Raw genomic sequence first — 20,034 nt, 5'->3', positions numbered from 1 at the left:
TATTGTTGTGGCCTTTTATCTTCCTGTGCTTGGGCTGAATTTCAAACCCAGAAGAGGGAACCATTTCACACTGTTTGATTCAGAAATCAAGAGAGAATAGATATCTAGAGTCACCTGATGATTTTAGGCACTTGATAGTTACCCCACCTTCAGCCCCACAGCACATAGGTACATCCCTAATTTATTAATTTGTATTAATGTGTCTCCTTCTCTAAACTGAGAACTTCCTAGTTTTTTTAATGGTATTCATCAAGTGTTTACTAGGTGCCAGGCACCATATTAAGCGACTGTGAGCCCGTTGTTGGGTAGGGATTGCCTATGTTGCCAAATTGTACTTTCCACGTGCTTAGTACAGTGCTCTGCACACAGTAAGTGCTCAATAAATATTATTGAATGAATGAATGAAAGTGTTGGAGTAGATACAAACTAATCAGGTTGGATACAGTCCACGTCCCACACAGGGCTCACAGCCTTAATCCTCATTTTGCAGGTGAAGGAACTGAAGCACAGAGAAGTGAAGTGACTTGCCCAAGGTCACACAGCAGACAAGTGGTGGTGTCAGGATTAGAACCCAGGTCCTCCTGCTCCCAGACCTAGGCTCTTTCCACTGGGCCCCGCTGCTTCTCATTATTAAAATTATTATTATTATCATTACCATTATTGTAATCATTGTATTTGTTAAGTGATTACTATATTTCAAACACTGTTCTGAGGACTGGGGTAGATACAAGTTAATCAGGTTGGATACAGTCCCTGTCCCATGTGGGGCTCACAGTCTAAGTAGTAGGAAGGGCAGGTATCAACTCCCCATTTTACAGTTGAGGAACCTGAGGCACAGAGAAGTTGAGTCATTTATCCAAGGTCACACAGCAGGCAACTGGCAGAGCTGAGATTAGAACCCAGGTCTTCTGTCTCACAGGTCTGTGCTCTTCCCACTAAGCCATGCTGCTTCCAGTGGGCAGGGAACGTTTCTACCACTCTGCTGTAGCGTACTCTCTCAAGCACTTAGTACAGTGCTCTGCATACAGCAAGCACTCAGTGAATACCACTGATTGATTGATTTTCCGTAGGAGGAGAGGGAAAAGGTCAGGTGGTCAATCAAAGAATCTCTTCACTGCTTTCCTGCTTCCCTCTTTCCTCTAGTTGACAAGTAGTTAGGAACATTCACAGGTCTTTGACTGAAAAAGAGAGCTTGCTAAGCGTTTTTCATTTCTGCAGTTCCAGGCCTTTGGCAATAATTTAAAGTTGCCTTGATTTAGGTCCCTTGGCTTCCAAATCATTAAGATATTTGTGGATTTGAAATACTAGTGGTTATGCTTCCTGCCATTGGGTATTCACTATTCTTACTTTCTTTGAATAGACAATGCATGAAGTCGAGATGGCAGTGGAATTTGGGAAGTTGTGGTCTGAGTTCTGTTTGAGCTTCACCACATCTTGTGACTTGAAAATCATGGTATGTTACAGGGAAAATTTAGGGATAGTGCCCACCCACTCTATTGTACTGTACTTTCCCAAGTACTTAATACAGTGCTCTGCAGAAAGTAAGCAGACTTATTGATTGATTGGTAATGGCACTGCATGTGATCTTATGTTCTTAGTCAGGCAGAATCAGCAAATGGGAATCTGTTCCTAGTTTCATGTAGGCACCATCATGATCCCAGTAATCACCAATATTTATTGAGTGCCTACAGTTTGCACACACTCTATTAGTACTCGGGAACACACACTAGAAATAAAAGACTCATCCCTCTGCCCTCGAAGCTCGCACACTAATGGGACATGTTTTCCTTCATTCAGCACCCCATTTTCTGAAGTGGAAGATCAAAGAACATAGTAGTGGTTTTACCGGCCTGTAATGGTGATGATACCCTCTGAGGGTCACACCTGGAGAGTTCAGTCCTCTACCAGTCTCGACTATGGGAGGAGAGTCAAGCAGAGGCATACCCATTCCATTCTTGGCTTGAACAGTGGCTAGCGAGTAGAAGGCAATCTACTACAAATCAAAACTCACCTGTGCTGGGCAGCAGCAGCATGGGAGAGAGCCGAGGGCAGAGACTTAAGTTTACTGCATAGAAGGAGGCAATGGTAAACCACTTCCAGATTTTTACCAAGCAAACTCTATTCATTCATTCATTCAATCGTATTTATTGAGCGCTTACTGTTTGCAGAGCACTGTACTAAGCGCTTGGGAAGTACAAGTTGGCAACATATAGAGACGGTCCCTACCCAACAGTGGGCTCACAGTCTAGAATGGGGAGACAGAGAACAAAACAAAACAAAACAAAAATAACAAAAAAAAACAAAAAACAAAAAAACAAAATAAAATAATTAGAAAAAACATGTACAAATAAAATAAATAAATAAATAAATAGAGTAATAAATACGTACAAACATATATGCATATATACAAGTGCTGTGGGGAGGGGAAGGAGGTAAGGTGGGGGGGATGGGGAGGGGGAGGAGAGGGAGAGAAAGGAGGGGGCTCAGTCTGGGAAGGCCTCCTGGAGGAGGTGAGCTCTCAGTAGGGCCTTGAAGGGAGGAAGAGAGCTAGCTTGGCGGATGTTGGGAGGGAGGGCATTCCAGGCCAGGGGGATGACGTGGGCGGGGGGGTCGATGGCAGGACAGGCGAGAACGAGGCATGGTGAGGAGGTTAACGGCAGAGGAGCAGAGGGTGCGGGCTGGGCTGTAGAAGGAGAGAAGGGAGGTGAGGTAGGAGGGGGCGAGGTGATGGAGAGCCTTGAAGCCGAGGGTGAGGAGTTTCTGCCTGATGTGTAGGTTGATTGGTAGCCACTGGAGATTTTTGAGGAGGGGAGTAACATGCCCAGAGCGTTTCTGAACAAAGACAATCCGGGCAGCGGCATGAAGTATGGATTGAAGTGGGGAGAGACAAGAGGATGGGAGATCAGAGAGGAGGCTGATGCAGTAGTCCAGATGGGATAGGATGAGAGCTTGAACGAGCAGGGTAGCACTTTGGATGGAGAGGAAAGGGCGGATCTTGGCAATGTTGCGGAGCTGAGACCGGCAGGTTTTGGTGACGGCTTGGATGTGACAAATGAACGAGAGAGCGGAGTCAAGGATGACACCAAGGTTGCGGGCTTGTGAGACGGGAAGGATGGTAGTGCCATCAACAGTGATGGGAACATCAGGGAGAGGGCAGAGTTTGGGAGGGAAGACAAGGAGTTCAGTCTTGGACATGTTGAGTTTTAGGTGGCAGGCAGACATCCAGATGGTGATGTCCTGAAGGCAGGAGGAGATGCGAGCCTGGAGGGAGGGAGAGAGAGCAGGGGCAGAGATGTAGATTTGATTTTTACTGTATGCAGAGCACTGTACTAAGTGCTTGGGAAGTACAAATCGACAACATATAGAGATGGTTGTGAGCCCATGGTTGTTCTAAGCACTGGGGTAGAAACAAGATGATCAGGTCAGACACAGTCCCTATCCTACACGAAGCCTCACAGCCCACAGTCTGACCCTGTGGATCAAAAGATTCTTTCCAGCCCTCTCCCCAAGCATGATGTTCAAATGACAAATTTTCTGAGAGAAAAATTCACCTCTTCACTCACCTCAGACAAAGATTTGTTTTCTCTCGAGTTTTGCCCCCGCTATGGTGTCGGACCAGAGCCCATCTGTCAAACATACAGCCCTTTCCCCCCTCACTACCGTTCTCCTATCACTCGTTCACCCTTGGGGGAGGGATCCCTCCGCTTGCTACAGAGAAGTGAGATTCCAGTAGCCCTCACCACTGGTCCAGACAGCCTGAACTTCTGGGAAGGAGAGAGCCTTGGTTTTCAGCTAGCCCCACCCAATTTGGTGGTGGCATTGGCTATGAATAGTTTTCCCTTTCCCAGACTATCTTTGTCTTTTTTGTTATTGGGGTTTTACCAGCTTCTCTTTGGGGACTGGCGAGAGAAAGAATCAATGAGAGGTCTGGGCAAATCAGCTCCCACTCTGTCTGCATTTGACAAATAATAAGATGACCCCATTCAGTCAGGAAGAAGCCACTAGTTAGACACTCTTTAAGGAATTAGCCTTTGATTCATGCTCTATGCAAATGATTCCTGAACGGGGAAACACAAGCCTTCTGCCAGCAGAAAGTGGTCTTTTTCCAATCGCATTCTGGAAAATTGTTTTGTAAACCCGAAGGCTTTTGCTCCTTCAGGAAAGTGTCAGATGCTGCCCTAACTCTTGACCATGATGTAATTTAGTCTGTGCATTAAGAAAATTGAATGTAAGTTCATGTAAAGCAGATAGTTTGTCAAACAAGCAAGCGTTCAAGCCGTTTGAGTCCCCACCTGCATCTATTTGACAAAGCGGATTTCTGAATTGACAAATTCCATTTTCTCTCCATGTGAAAATTAATTCCCCCCCTCAGCTGCTCAGTTCTGGGTATTCTGTTTACATCAAAACAGATTTCACCTTATTAACTGCAGCGTATTTTAGACTATGTTTGCTTTTCTGAGCTGAAATTTTATCTAACCCTTTCTGGAAAAATTCTGAGCTCATTATTGGGGTTCACATGGTCTTGGCCTTTACTGGGACCATGTGGCATCTCTCAGGATCTCAGACTTGGATATCTTCCCTTCCACGGCCATGTGGGGAAGGGGAATGTAGAAATTTCTCCTAGCCACCCCCTCTCCACCTTCTTTTAGGGACTGTACTTCTTAGGCAGTTCACTTGAAGAAGGTGCTGGGTTGGATTGGGAGATGCCAGGGGGAAGGAAAGGCATAAAAAGAAGATGCCCTTAGATTGTACAAATGCTCTTCTCATCCCAGTATTTTTGTCCTCTGGACCAGTTGAATCAGTTGAATGGTTGTAGGATCCAGGACTTCACTTTACTGAATAGCTGAATTTTCTGCTTTATGAAGTGGGTGACCACCATTTCTCCAGGATGTTTTGCATAAAGACCTGAGTTGAAACTCTCCCGCCTTTCCCCTTGGGGGAATTTGGCCCATCTAAAGGGTTGGGCTCTCTGAATGCTAGGGGGAAGAGTCCTGGTATCCAAGCCCACTTCCCTGGAAAGAGGGAAATTCGGTCCAATGTGGGGCAGAGGATTGAGGTAGAGAGAGGCTCTTTTGGCTTCCAGTAGCCTGATGCCGCCCTCCCCTGCCCCCACCCCCACCCTTTGAGAGCCTTGAACCAGCCGACCTGGATCAATCACATTGACATCACCACAAGCGCCAAGGGTAGCTCATGGTGAAGTGTTGCTTTGAAAAATACACCCAGGACTGCTTACCCAGCTGCTTAAAAAAAGGATTGAGCCTTGTGCAACTGAGTTTTTGAAACAAAAAGTACTGCACCTCTGCCAGGTATAATGCATATCTGTCCATCAGATGAGTGGCACCTCCTATCAAAACTCAGCAAATCCCATCCCTGCCTCCCAATGACACTGACCTGGTGAAACTTTTCTGTTGGGTATTTTGTTTTTAATGGTATTTGTCAAGCATATACTATGTGTCAAACATTGTTCAAAGCACTGGGGTAGATACAGGTTAGATTGGATGTAGTGCCTGTCCCATATGGAGCTCACATTCTCAGTAGGAGGGAGAACAGGAAAACTGAGGCACAGAGAAGATGTGACTTACCTAAGGTAATAGAGCAAGCAATTGGCAGAGCCAGGATTAGAACCCAGGTTCTCTGACTCCCAGGTCCATGCTCTTTCCACTAGGCCACGGTGCTTCAGTTGTAGCAATGATCCCACCATTGTTTATGGGCTTAACCTCCTTTCCTGTGTCTCCCCTTCACCTCATCTCACACACACATGCACACACACAGATGCACAGACCCTAGCTGTTGTTACATGGCGTGAGCATTTATTGTGCCAGCTTTGTGTGCTTTGCTTTCCTCTTCTCCATTCCTCGGTGTGCTCTGCACTTCATTATATCAAAATGTTCACAGAAAAATGGCCTCAATCCCCAGGACTTTGCTCATGGTATCAATCTTCTAGGATTCAGAACATCAATAATGACAAAAACAGCATTAGAATTAATATTTCACTTGATAAATTGCAGAGATTTATGTGTTGTTTAAATTTGTCAGCAGAGACATTCCAGCAATGGGCAAAGGCATTTGAAAAATGACATCTCATGCTTCATCTTGTGTCTTCGTTGGGGGATGGGGGAGGAGGAAAAGTATTTTCCTCAAACAACGAAAGCGTTTCCCTGACGGACTGCTAAAGCAGTCAAGGTTTTAATTGGGGGAACTATGGGGCTGTGGGAGGGAGAAGAGGGGAAAGAGCTGAAAGGAGGCTCCCTCAGTTGAACTCATAAGACTGGGGTTAAAACATCCCCTTGGCAGATGATTTGAAAGGTTGAATTCCTGATTGACTCTTTAAGCCATTCCCTGTGCCTGGTAACGATATGATAGTCAAATACAGCTGGAGGAGGGAGAGTCACAGGAGAAAGCATTTAGGAAAGTAAAGTCCATCGTGGGCCTTGGCATTTTTAGTCAGGAGGTAAAGTTAGGAAGCTGCTGACTTAGCCGAGACCAGAGGTGAGTGGCAAATTCCAACTATTTTGTTGTGGTGAGGGTGTGAATCAGAGAATGACTAATTGCATTCTTATCCTTGCTAGCTGGGACTGAAGCTGGTTTATCACTCAGTCATATTTATTGAGTGCTTACTGTGTGCAGAGACCTGTACTAAATGCTTGGGAGAGCACAATATAACCGAGTGGTTTACTGCAGAGCCTTTTAGACTGTGAGCCCACTGTTGGGTAGGGACTGTCTCTATGTGATGCCAATTTGTACTTCCCAAGCGCTTAGTACAGTGCTCTGCACATAGTAAGCGCTCAATAAATACGATTGATTGATTGATTGATTGCAGAGAGACTAGGTTTCCTGCCATACACAGATCAGGGCTGGTCATTCAAAGACATAAATAGCAGGTGAACCAGAAGAACTTGGGGAGTGGTTTGCAGGGTAGGGAGAGAGACCTACAGGGGCCCATAAATAGGAAAATCATGTATACATTAAATCTGTCTTTATGGTAATGGGCAGGTTGCCCAGGTTAACTAGTTAATTAGTCCATACTTCACTCTGCTGCCCAGATCATTCTTCTACAAAAACATTCTGGGCATCTCACCCTACTCCTCAAAAAACTCCAGTGGTTTCCCATCCACCGCCATATCAAACAAAAACTCCTCTCCATTGGCTTTAAAGTAGTCCATCACCTTGTCCCCTCTTACCTCCCCTCACTTCTCTCTTTCTACAACCCAGCCCACACCTAGTTAACCTAGCGTGGCTCAGTGGAAAGAGCACAGGCTTGGGAGTCAGGGGTCATGGGTTCGAATCCAAACTCTTCCACTTAGCTGTGTGACCTTGGGCAAGCCACTCAAGTTCTCCATGCCTCAATTACCTCATCTGTTAAATGGGGATTCAGACTGTGAGCCCCCCGTGGGACAACCTGATCACCTTGTAACCTCCCCAGCGCTTAGAACAGTGCTTGGCACATAGTAAGCGCTTAACAAATGCCATCATTATTGTTACTATTAACCTCACTGTGCCTCTGTCTGGCTTGTCTCACCACTGACACCTAGCCCACGTCCTGCCTCTGACCTGGAACGCCCTCCCTCCTCTAATTCGACAGACAACCACTCTCCCCCGCTTCAAAGCCTTATTGATGGCACATCTCCTCCAAGAAGCCTTCCCAGACTAAGCCCCACTTTTTCTCATCTCTCACTTCCTTTTGACTCGCTCCCTTTGCTCTTCCACCCTTCCCAGCCCCAAACCACTTTTGTACATATCTGTAATTTTATTTACTTGTATTGATGTCTGTCTCCCCCACTCTAGACTGTGAGCTCACTGTGGGCAGGGAATGTCACTGTTTATTGCTGTACTTTCCCAAACGCTTTAGTACAGTGCTCTGCACACAGTAAATAAATGTGATTGAATGAATGAATGAACTAGGCTGTTTTTTCAGTTCTGGCCAGAAATTGCCTCTTGTCCTTTGGGACCACCATTCCTACCAGTATGTGAATCATTTCAACAGTATAATCATCACTTGGGTTTCCAGGATAAAGATGACTCTCATGAGAGGGGCTACTTCTTACAATCAAACACCTTTGGGGGATTTCTGCTCTTTTTCCTTTTTGGAAGTGCCCACACATTTATATGAACCCACGAGTACCTTGAATCAATCAACCTGTGGTATATATTGAGCACTTCCTGTGTGCAGAGCACTGTACTAAGTCCTTGGGAGAGGACGAAAACATTCGTAGACACATTTTCTGCCTACTAGGAGCTTGTAGGCTAGAGGGAGGTAGGGCAGGTACTTAGCAAATACCAATGTGGTGACATATCAATCAATTAATCGTATTTATTGAGCGCTTACTGTGTGCAGAGCACTGTACTAAGTGCTTGGGAAGTACAAGTTGGCAACATACAGAGACGGTCCCTACCCAACAGTGGGCTCACAGTCTAGAAGACATATGTAGGGAGATGGTCAAGGAATGGAGATTTGAACTATCCAAAGTCTTCTGGAAAAATTTTCAAGGTCCACTGTGGCTTTCCTCCTTTGGAGTCAGAGGTCATGGGTTCGAATCCCAGCTCCACCACATGTCTGCTGTGTGACCTTGGGCAAGCCACTTAACTTCTCTGAGCCTCAGTTACCTCATCTATAAAATGGGGATTAAGACTGTGAGCCCCACGTGGGACAACCTGATCACCTTGTATCCCCCCCAGCACTTAGAACAGTGCTTTGCACATAGTAAGTGCTTAACAAATGCCATCATTATTATTATTATTATTATGCCCCTCCCTCCCCCTACAGAGTCACTTGGCTAGGCCTACATTCTGCTTGTTTGCCAATTCTTCTGTACTCCTGAGGAGAGGTGGAGCCTGGTATAGTAGCAATCAATCAGTGATATTTATTGAGCACTTGTGTGCAGAGCATTGCACTAAATGCTTGGGGCAGTTTAGGAGAGACATACATTAATATAATTATAGATATTTACATAAGTACTGTGGGGCTGAAGGTGGGGTGAATATCAAGCGCTCAAAGGGTCCAGATCCCTACATTGTATAGGCAGTGCAGAAGGGAGAGGGAATAGAGGAAAAGAGGGCTTAAGTGGGGAAGGCCTCTTGGAGGAGATGTGATTTTAACAAGGCTCTGGAGGTGAGGAAAGTGGTGATCTGTGGATACGAAAGTGGACGGCATTCCAGGTTAAAGGGAGGATGTGGGAAACGGGTCTGTGGTGAGATAGATGAGATAGAGGTACAGTGATTAGGTGGGCATTAGAGAAGCTAAGTGCGATGGCTGGGCTGTAGAAGGAAATCAGCTGTGAGCCCCATGTGAGACAGGGACTGTGCTGATCTCATGATCTTGTATCTACCCCAGTTTGGTACCTAGTAAGTGCTTAGCAAATACCACAATTATTATATACCATTATGATTGCCTCAGAGGTCAAACAAGGAGTAAATTTCTATGTACCGGGGTCTGTCTCTGTGGGCTAGCTTATTATATAAGCTAGTGAGTGAGTAAAAATGGTTAAACAAAGCCTCAGACACTGTTGTTTTCCAAATGAAAACTGGAAGTAAGTTGCCAAGGACAGCCCTGTATGGAAAACTGCCATCGAGAAGGGAGTGATTCTCTTTAAGCTGAAGCTCACGGGGAAACATGGAGGCCAGAGAGAAAACTGCACCAGGATCTTCAGACATTAAGGGGCAACTTTTTTGTGTGCTCAGTGTGGCCAAGACTGCGGACCCCACATTGGCCTTTTCAACCACAAGCACTCATAGGGGAACTTTACCATCAGTGGTGTCTTCTCCGACCGTGACAGACAATTAGATGTAGCAAGCGATGTATGCCACAGGGCAGAATTCATTGCTACTGAACATTCTCCCAGGAAGGCTGTAATGAGAGCATGGGGAACCCACAGTCAGCTTCTGCCCTTGCTCTCAGGACCATTTGTAAAGGTTAATTGAGGAGAATAATAATAATTATAGTACTTGTTAAGGGCTTACTATGTACCAAGCACTGTTCTCAGAGCTGGGGCAGATACAAGTTAATCAGTTTGGACACAGTCCCTGTCCCACGTGGGGCTAACACTCTCAATCCCCACTTTCCAGATGAGGTAACTGAGGCCCAGAGAAGTGAAGTGACTTTCCCAAGGCCACACAGCAGGCACATGACAGAGCTGGGATTAGAACCCTGGTCCTTCTGACTCCCAGGCCTGTGCTCTATGCACTGAGCCAAAGAGGTTGGGTGGACACAGATGTGCTGCCTTGTGAGTTACAGGAGAATCTTCATTTCCAACTGTAGGTCCTTCTTCAGTCATCAGCAACGATGACGACTCAGCCAGCCCGCTCCATCACATCTCTAACGGAAGCAACACCCCATCCTCCTCCGAAGGTGGCCCAGATGCAGTAATCATCGGCATGACCAAGATCCCCGTCATTGAAAATCCCCAATACTTTGGCATCACCAACAGTCAGCTCAAGCCGGACACATGTAAGTCCAGATGTTTATCTTGACTGTCTTGATTTTTGTCTCTTTCCTGAATGAGCAGTGGGTTGATCAGAGTCCCCTGGGAGGCAAATGGAAGGAAGTGGAGGGTCTGAGTCTCGGAGAGACCACCAGTCCATCGAGTCGATATTGCCCACGAACAAAAGCTGGGAAATGCATTTCCCATTGGTGGGAGACCCATAGGCCGATGCTGACTTCTCTTGGGGTCCGGTCTCTGCTTCCTTAACCAAGATGAAGTCAGAGTTCAGACACCCCTTATCTAGAGTCTAGCCAAAACTGCAAGTCAGTATTGGCACATTCTTTTGTCCCCTGCCTAGTCATTCAGTTACCGAGGCTATGAGCATGATTTGATTTTGGTTGGACCAAAAATCACTCCGCAAAACCTTCTCAAGTGGTCATGGAAGGCAACACGTGGTGGGGAGGAAGGTGCGTTTAGTTCCTTTTCTGTTTCTTCCTCCATCGGATCCTATTTGACAGCGATGGTTTCGGCTACAAATGTGAGCAGTTAGTCCAGTACAAGGACCATCAGATTGCATTCATTTAGAGGCAAGAGCATCTAAAATGCAGAACTGTGGTCCTGATCAGCGGCATCAAACCCACCGTGGTGGCTGAGGAAAGCGAATGGCCCCTGCAAGCCTGTGGCTTGACTCCCTGCAAGGGTTACTGGGATTGAGATGAGTGGGTAGGGGATGGGGGGTGGGGGGTGGAGAATCACAGGTCCAGAGTTGTGAGGTTCCTCCCCTCAGCTTCTTCCAGAGAGGAGTGCTGTCTCCTGACTGCTCCTTAACTGTTGATGCAACCGTTCAGAAACAGAGGACACCATATTGTTGAGTTCTTGCACAGATCTCACAATGGCATTTGAAGGACGGACTAGAGTGTTGGTTGCTTAAATTGGATTAGTGAAAGTTCAGTTGTGGTGTGCTGGTCAGAAGGAGCCTGCTCTGGAATGTACTTTCAGTGTTTTTAGAACTTTTCTCAACAGGCATGTCAGCTAAGGTGATTTTTTGAATATCTAAGATGTGAGACGAAATGCGCTAAATGGCAAGTCCTTTGAATTTCTTGAAATAAAAAGATCGAATCTAAGATATTGCTGCTCTACATCTATTTCTCAAAATAACCAGGCATAATCGAATTATAGCAAGATGGGCATTAGCCAAGTGCACCCTAATTTCCGGTTGCTGCGACTAAGATTCACCTGGTTATGTGCTAGGTATTCAATAGTATAGCCTTTTTCATTGATGCCAACATATAATGAATCCCCAAGTCATTTAGCTGTTTGATTACTGTGTGAGGAATCACCATGGGAATCATGTTGATATTTGGCAGAGAAGCATTGTGGCCTAGTAGAAAGAGCACAGGCCTGGGATTCAGAGGACTCAGGTTCTGATCCCTGCTCCACTGCTTGCCTGCTGTGTTCTTGGGCAAATCACCTGACTTCTCTGTGCCTCAGTTTCCTCATCTGTAAAATAGGGATTCAATACTTCCTCTCCCCTTACTTAGGTTGTGACCCTCAGGGGAAACAGTGATTATCTTGTATCTACCCTAGCATTTAGTAAAGTATTTGGCACACAGTTACTGCTAAACAAATACTCTTATCATTATCATTATTATTATTATAAACCCTCCACTTCTGTTTCACATCCTCCCCTAGATCAGCATATTTATTTATCCTCTTGGCATGTGTTCAACTATTTCTGTTTAAGGGAATATCAATATCAATCAGCTCTTCTGTTTTATTAAGTATCTCAAAGAGCAATCTATCTGGTCTGTTGGCCTTCTCCAGCTTCCCAGGGATTGGGGCTGCAGTTGCCCACTGATGATACCAGCTGTGCTCCCAATCAATCAGTCGTATTTGTGCACTTACTGTGTGCATAGCACTGTACTAAGCTCTTGGGAGAGTACAATCTGACAGAGTTGGTAGATTCGTTTCCTGCCCACAACGAGCTCACAGTCTAGAGAGCAAGAGAGACGTTGATATGAATAAATAAATTACAGGTATGGACGTAAGAGCTGTGGGGCTGAGGGAGGGGTGAGTAAGGGGAGCAAATCCAAGTGCAAGTATGACACAGAAGAGAGTGGGAGAAGAGGAAATGAGACCTTACAATAGCTCTACCCAAGATGCCTCTCAGAACCACCCATCGAGGAATTCTTGGCTTGAATAATAGTAACAATGATAACAGTCAGTGTGGTATTTTTTAAGTGCTTACTGTGTGGCAAGCGCTGGGGTAGTTACATCATGATCAGATCAGACCCAATCCCTGTCCCATGTGAGGCTCACAGTCTAAAGGGGAGGGAGAACAGGTATTGAATGCTTCTCTTACAGATGAGGAAACTGAGGCACAGAGGTTAAGCAACTTACCCAAGTTTATACCCACCAGAATAGTGGCAGAACCTGGATTACAACCCAGAGTTCCTGACTCTGTCCTGTGCCCTTTCCCCTGGGGCACGCTGCTTGCAGCTTGCCTAAGAGAGCAGGTGCCTGCTTCATTCAATCATATTTATTGAGAGTTTACTGTGTGCAAAGCACCATACTACGTGCTTGGGAGAGTACAATGCAACAACCAACAGAAACATTCCTGCCAGCGATGAGCTTACAGTCTAGAGATGGGGGAGGGACATCCAGGTAGGGATGTCCTGAAGGCAGGAGGAAATCAATTGATCGGAAGTGCGAGATTGCAGACAAGGAGAGAGGCCATGGCTGGAGAAGTAAATTTGGGAATCAACCACATAGAGATATCAGTCCATTCTAAAATGTACTAAGCACAAGGAGGCTTCTTTTTGACTCCATTAATATAGAGGTCAGAGGGCAGAGCTTCCACCGGAAATTTGGGAGGGGACAGAAGTACGTGCTCTTCTTTCTCCCATCAGGAGCCGGTCAGGGGAGGCTTTTGCCATGCTGCCTCCAGGAGGTCTGCTAGGGTCAACTTTCCCATGGCGTAATGATAATAATAATAATGTTGGGATTTAAGAGCTTACTATGTGCCAAACACTGTGCTAAGCACTGGGGTAGATACAAGGTAATTAGGTTGTCCCACGCGGGGCTCACAGTCTTAATCCCCATTTGACAGATGAGGTAACAGGCTCAGAGAAGTTAAGTGACTTGCCCAAGGTCACAGAGCTGACAAGTGGCGGAGCCGGTATTAGAACCCATGACCTCTGACTCCCAAGCCATGCTCTTTCCACTAAGCCATGCTGCTTCTCTAAGGCATAGGTGATTTCCTCAAGGTTGTCCATTATCCAGCCAGAGCGGACACCTCATCAGTGGTTCCTGATTTGGCTTGTGTGCTAACATCAGAAATCTGAAGGAGTGGAGAGGCCTATTTGGGGGTGGGGCTGAAGTGGCAGGCATTAAAAGCCTCGGAGACCCAACCCTTTTGGGGATATAGCCAGGTACAGAATGGCAGGGTGTCTCAGGATATTCTGAGAACTTGCTTTTCTCTAGGTTAAGGGGACGGTCAGGGGGGCCTACAAGTCCTCCCCTTCCCAACCTAATAGTTGTGGTATTTAAGTGTTTGCCATATGCCAAACACTGTACTAAGCCCTGGGTTAGATACAAGGTCATCAGGTCCCATATGGGGCTCTAAGTAGGAGAGAGAACAGGTACTGAATCCCCATTTTGCAGATGAAGTAACTGAGGCACAGAGGAGCGAAGTGACTTGCCTGAGGTCACGCAGCAGACAAGTGGTGGAACCAGGATTAGAACCCAGGTCCTCTGACTCCCAGGCCCGGGCTCTTTTTCCTAGGCCAGGCTGCTTCTCTCCTACAGTAATAATAATAATAACGGTATTTGTCAAGCGCTTACTATGTGCCAAGCACTGTTCTAAGCACTAAGAGAGATACAAGGTAATCAGGTTGTTCCACGTGGGGCAAACAGTCTTAATCTCCATTTTACAAATGAGGTAACTGAGGTACAGAGAAGTTAAGTGGCTTGCCCAAAGTCACACAGCAGACAAGTGGCAGAGCTGGGATTAGAACCCACGTCCTCTGACTCCCAAGCCTGGGCTCTTTCCACTCAGCCACGCTGCTTCCTATTGAGGGAGATGGCTTGATGCTAGTGTGTCCTGCTTTGAAAAGCCTAAGTTGGGGGGATGGGGTGACTTGAAAACAGGGGCAAGCCGCCCCCTTTCCACAGGGGTGCTTTGAACCTGGGGAAAACTGTCAGTCCAGCTGGGCAAGTGCTCTGTGCTTTCCGATGGAGATTCCTGTCAGCAACGACTGCCGAGCCTTCTCACTCACCAGCCACCCTGCCGACTTGGGGCTGTACTGATAGAGTGCTGAAGGATCTTTCTTCCCAGCCCAGCACTCCCTTCCCAACGCCTCTCTAGGGGCCGTGGAGCTGCTGCCTCTAGTGGGAACCGGGTTCCCTCTCAGAAGAAGTATTCTGCCTGGATGGTGCCAACTGGAAGATCCCAAAGGATGTGGTGGGTCTGTGTGTCACCAGTAATTCATCACACTTGTATTATGTGGGGTTCCACATTTCCAGCTGTATCATCAGTGGTATTGAGCACTTACTGTGTGCAGAGCAGTCAGTTAATGGTATTTTGAGTTCTTACTGTGTGCAGAGAGGACTGTACTAAGCATTTGGGAGAGGGCAATAAAACAATAAACACGTGCATTCTCCACCCACAGAGAGTTTACGGTCTAGAAGGACGCCACTTGTCACAGGGAATTTCAGGGGGACACCACTTATGGTACTTGTTAAATGCTTACTATGTGCCAAGCACTGTTCTGAACACTGGGGTAGATGCAAGTAAAGGAAGGTTGGACACAGTCCCTGTCCCACGTGGGGCTCACACTCTTAATCTCCCTTTTACAGATGAGGTAGCTGAGGCCCAGAGACTTGCCCAAAGTCACACAGCAGACACGTGGCAGACTGGGATTAGAACCCAGGTCCTTCTGACTCCCAAGCCCGTGCTCTATCCACTAGGCCACACTGCTTCTTCCTGTGGGGAATATGGCCCAAATCTGTCCGAACCAAAAATACGTCTCTGTGGGACACCAATTTCCTGCTGCCATCCCCCAATCCCATCCTGGCCCACCTCCCAATCCACATGTTCCAAAGCCATTTTGCTTAAAATGAATGACTGGCCACCCAATCTTGAAGCCAGTTTAAACCAGGTGTGCAAGTCATATTTGATGGGGGCTTGGGAGGGTGGTATTATGCAGGAGGTTGGTCATTCTGTCAGCCAATTCTGGGCCTAGGTGGATGTTGTTTGTTCTCTCTCCTCAACCACATTTACCTTGAGTTAAAGAAGTTCCAAATTTACATTATTTGACTCTGTTTTCTTCCTCCTGTGAACTGATTTTCCACGAGGTCCTAGAGAGGGTGGCGAAGAGAAAGTTGGGGTGAAAATGGAATGGCTTGGCCATCTGTGGAAGCTCACACCTTCGCAGCTGGTCTTATCAATAAATCTGTGGTATTTATTGAGCATCTACCATGAGCAGAACCCTGTTCTAAGCACTTGGCAGAGTACGATACAATAGAGTTGGTAGACAGGATCCCTGCCCACAGGGAGCTACAGTCTTATCTTCCTTGCCTTACTTTAAAATCAATCAATCATATTTATTGAGCACTTACTGTGTGCAGAGCACTGTACTAAGCGCTTGGGAAGTACAAGCTGGCAACATATAGAGACAGTCCCTACCCAACAGTGGGCTCACAGTCTAGAAGGGGGAGACAGAGAACAAAACCACAACATACTAACAAAATAAAATAAATAGAATAGATAGGTACAAGTACAATAGATAAATAAATAAATAGAGTAATAAATATGTACAAACATATATACATATATACAGGTGCTGTGGGGAAGGGAAGGAGGTAAGATGCGGGGGATGGAGAGGGGGATGAGGGGGAGAGGAAGGAAGGGGCTCAGTCCGGGAAGGCCTCCTGGAGGAGATGAGCTCTCAGTAGGGCCTTGAAGGGAGGAAGAGAGCTAGCTTGGCGGATGGGCAGAGGGAGGGCATTCCAGGCCCGGGGGAGGACGTGGGCCGGGAGTCGATGGCGGGACAGGAGGGCTGAGTAGGTGCGAATGAGGTTGTCGTTAATGTAACTTGGTGATAACAAGGGCTTTTTTCCCGGGGTGGGGTGGGGGGGAGTCAGTCAGGACCGGACCGGGAAGAGGGGTTGGGGGGCACTATAAGGAAGGTCGCTTAAGGGCGGGGGGGGGGGGGGGGTGGGGGGGTGGAAGCAGGGGGCGTCTATGGCGGCGCTCGGAGGAGAGGAGCCTTCTGGGAGCAGTGGGGGCCACGCGGTGTGATGGCGGGCGGGCCTCTCGGGAACGGAGTCCCGGGCGTCTATGGCGGGCCTCTCTAAAAGCAATGGTTAAAACCCTGGTCTGGTGCTTCTTTCCTCTCTGGACTCCTGTTGCATTAATCAATCACATTTACTGAGCGCTCACTGTGTGCAGGGCCCTGTACTAAATGCTTGGGAGAGTACGATATAACAGAGTTGATAGACCTATTTCCTACCTAAAATGAGCTTCCAGGCTAGAGAGAACTTATTCTCTCTCCCCTCACTCCCTTGGTGACCTCATTCGCTTGCACGGCTTCAACTATCATCTCTACGCTGATGACACCCAAATCTACATCTCTGCCCCTGCTCTCTCCCCCTCCCTCCAGGCTCGCATTTCCTCCTGCCTTCAGGACATCAACTGGATGTCTGCCCGCCACCTAAAACTCAACATGTCCAAGGCTGAACTCCTTGTCTTCCCTCCCAAAGCCTGCCCTCTCCCTGACTTTCCCATCACTGTTGACGGCACTACCATCCTTCCCGTCTAACAAGCCCGCAACCTTGTTGTCATCCTCGACTCCGGTCTCTCGTTCACCCCTCACATCCAAGCTCTCACCAAAACCTGCAGGTCTCACCTCTGCAACATTGCCAAGATCCACCCTTTCAATCAATCGTATTGATTGAATTTCAATTCAATCAATCAATCCTCTCCATCCAAACCGCTACCCTGCTCGTTCAAGCTCTCATCCTATCCCATCTGGACTACTGCATCAGCCTCCTCTCTGATCTCCCATCCTCTTGTCTCTCTCCACTTCAATCCATACTTCATGCCGCTGCCCGGATTGTCTTTGTCCAGAAACGCTCTGGGCATGTTACTCACCTCCTCAATAATCTCCAGTGGCTACCAATCAACCTACGCATCAGGCAGAAACTCCTCACCCTCGGCTTCAAGGCTCTCCATCACCTCGCCCCCTCCTACCTCACCTCCCTTCTCTCCTTCTACAGCCCAGCCCACACCCTCTGCTCCTCTGCCGCCAATCTCCTCACCATGCCTTGTTCTCGCCTGTCCTGCCGTCGACCCCCGGCCCACGTCATCCCCCTGGCCTGGAATGCCCTCCCTCTGCCCATCCGCCAAGCTAGCTCTCTTCCTCCCTTCAAAGCCCTACTGAAAGCTCACCTCCTCCAGGAGGCCTTCCCAGACTGAGCCCCCTCCTTCCTCTCCCCCTCGTCCCCCTCTCCATCCCCCTATGTTACCTCCTTCCCTTCCCCACAGCACATGTATATATGTTTGTACATATTTATTACTCGAATTATTTATTTATTTATTTTACTTGTATATATCTATTCTATTTATTTTATTTTGTTAATATGTTTGGTTTTGTTCTCTGTCTCCCCCTTCTAGACTGTGAGCCCACTGTTGGGTAGGGACTGTCTCTATATGTTGCCAACTTGTACTTCCCAAGCACTTAGTACAGTGCTCTGCACACAGTAAGTGCTTAATAAATATGATTGATTGATTGATTATTCACACCTCTCCCTCTCCATTCAACTCTCCCTGTTTGTACTCTTCTGCTCCTCCTAAGCAAATCTCCTCTCTGTCCCTCACTCTCAACTCTCCCACCCATTGCTCTGACCCATTCCTCACACCTCTCCCCATGCCCGGAATGCCCTTCCCTCTCAGCTTTGCCAAACTTGCCCCTCTCCTCCATTAAAGCCATCCTCAGAAGTACTCACCTTCTCCAGGAGGCCTCCTCTGATTTAACCCCCAACCTTCCCATTCATGCTATCTCTTTAGAAACTTCAGCACTTAATTGATTTATTAGTACAGTGCCTGGCACATAGTAAGCACTTAACAAATACCACAATTACTATTTATTGAGCGCTTACTGTGGGCCGAGCACTGTACTAACCCCTTGGGAGAGTACAATATAACAGAGTTGGTAGTTTCTTTCCATGCCCACAGTGAGCTAAAGTGCTCATCTTCTCCAGGAGACCTTCCCTGATTAATTCCCAACCCACCCAGTCACGCTCAAGAAATCCAACCTGTATTGACCATACTGTTGCCCTCTAAACTACCCAGCCTTAGTTGTTTCCCCTGCTACACTCCTTATAAATGACTGCTCTCATCCTACTCCCAGTTTAGCACCTTCTTTAATGATCTAACTTCAGTTTAGGAAAAAAAAAAGCATCACCATAGTTTAGTGGATAGAGCACAGGCCTGGGAGTCAGAAGGACCTGGGTTCTAATCCCGGCTCTGCCAAATATCTGCTGTGTGACCTTGGGCAAGTCACATCACTTCTCTAGGCCTCAGTTATCTGAGCTGTAAAATGGGGAATAAGCCTGATGTGGGTTAGGAATTGTATCCAACCTGATGAGCTTGCATCTATCCCAGTGCAGTGCCTAGCATGTAGTAAGTGCTTAACAAATGCCACAATTATTATTGTTATCATCTGGTTTGATGCTTGTTCATTCAGTTTCTGGTGTCCTTCATTCGCTTTCATACATTTTTGAGTCTTTGGTATAGATTGTACTTTTCTAGGGGGCAGAGACTGGGACAGCTTAATCTTGTATAGTGCCCTTGGTTCAGGTGGGCACTAGACAATTTTTTTTTCTTTTAATTGTGGTGATGCTAGTTAGTCAAAATTTGTGGACAAGTAATTGAAATCTTGAGCACTCTATAGGTGCCCCAAATGAAAGTGATCCTTATCTGAAGAGCAGCAACATTTAAAGGCTTGTGATTATTTTGATTATTGTCATCGAGAGGTCTTGATTGAAGGTATGACTATAGGCTATTCTTAAAGGTTATGGAATTAATTTCATAATGGATATTTGGTGCCTCATTCATTCATTCAATTGTATTTATTGAGCGCTTACTGTGTGCAGAGCACTGTACTAAGTGCTTGGAAAGTACAATTTGGCAACAAATAGAAGCAATCCCTACCCAACAATGGGCTCTCATCATCTTATTTCTTTAGCTTCTGGCTCATGGGATAGTACTTTCTTGGAAGGAGCGTAGGTGGGATTTTCCCAGGTAGGACAGAGACTCAACAGGTTTCTTTTGGAAAAACAAATAAATTTAAGGAGAGCCTTCAAGAAGACGCCCAGACTTCTTCTGCTTGACTTGAAGCAACTTATTTTGAACTGAAAATGTGTGTTCTTCCTTCTGGAATTCATTAAAGGCTCCTTTGCTTCTAATGTTGGAAGGAGAACGTATCCAGAAGAAGTAGGTGTTGGAAAGCTTTGGGATTTGGAGAAGAGCTTGGGTGGACAGGCTTGTGGCTCTATCATAAAGGGAAGTTTAGCTGCCTACCCACGTTTTTTCAGATAAGACCAAAATGACTTT

General features: G+C 46.7%; 1 protein-coding gene across 6 annotated transcripts in view; it reads left to right on the top strand.

The window, feature by feature from the left end:
* NTRK2 (neurotrophic receptor tyrosine kinase 2) overlaps nt 1-20,034 on the top strand; it is a 380,216-nt gene that overhangs the window by 204,834 nt on the left and 155,348 nt on the right. For all 6 annotated transcript variants that reach the window (XM_038769415.1, XM_038769419.1, XM_038769417.1 and 3 more), the window contains exon 14: nt 10,256-10,444. In XM_038769415.1, the coding sequence (XP_038625343.1) occupies nt 10,256-10,444 (189 nt within the window). The remainder of the gene's footprint in view (nt 1-10,255; nt 10,445-20,034) is intronic.

The sequence above is a fragment of the Tachyglossus aculeatus genome, chromosome X4 (assembly GCF_015852505.1).
Source record: "Tachyglossus aculeatus isolate mTacAcu1 chromosome X4, mTacAcu1.pri, whole genome shotgun sequence".
NCBI lineage: Eukaryota > Metazoa > Chordata > Mammalia > Monotremata > Tachyglossidae > Tachyglossus > Tachyglossus aculeatus.
The sequence above is the reverse complement of the archived record's forward strand: the minus strand, read 5'-3'. Positions and strand labels throughout refer to the sequence as shown.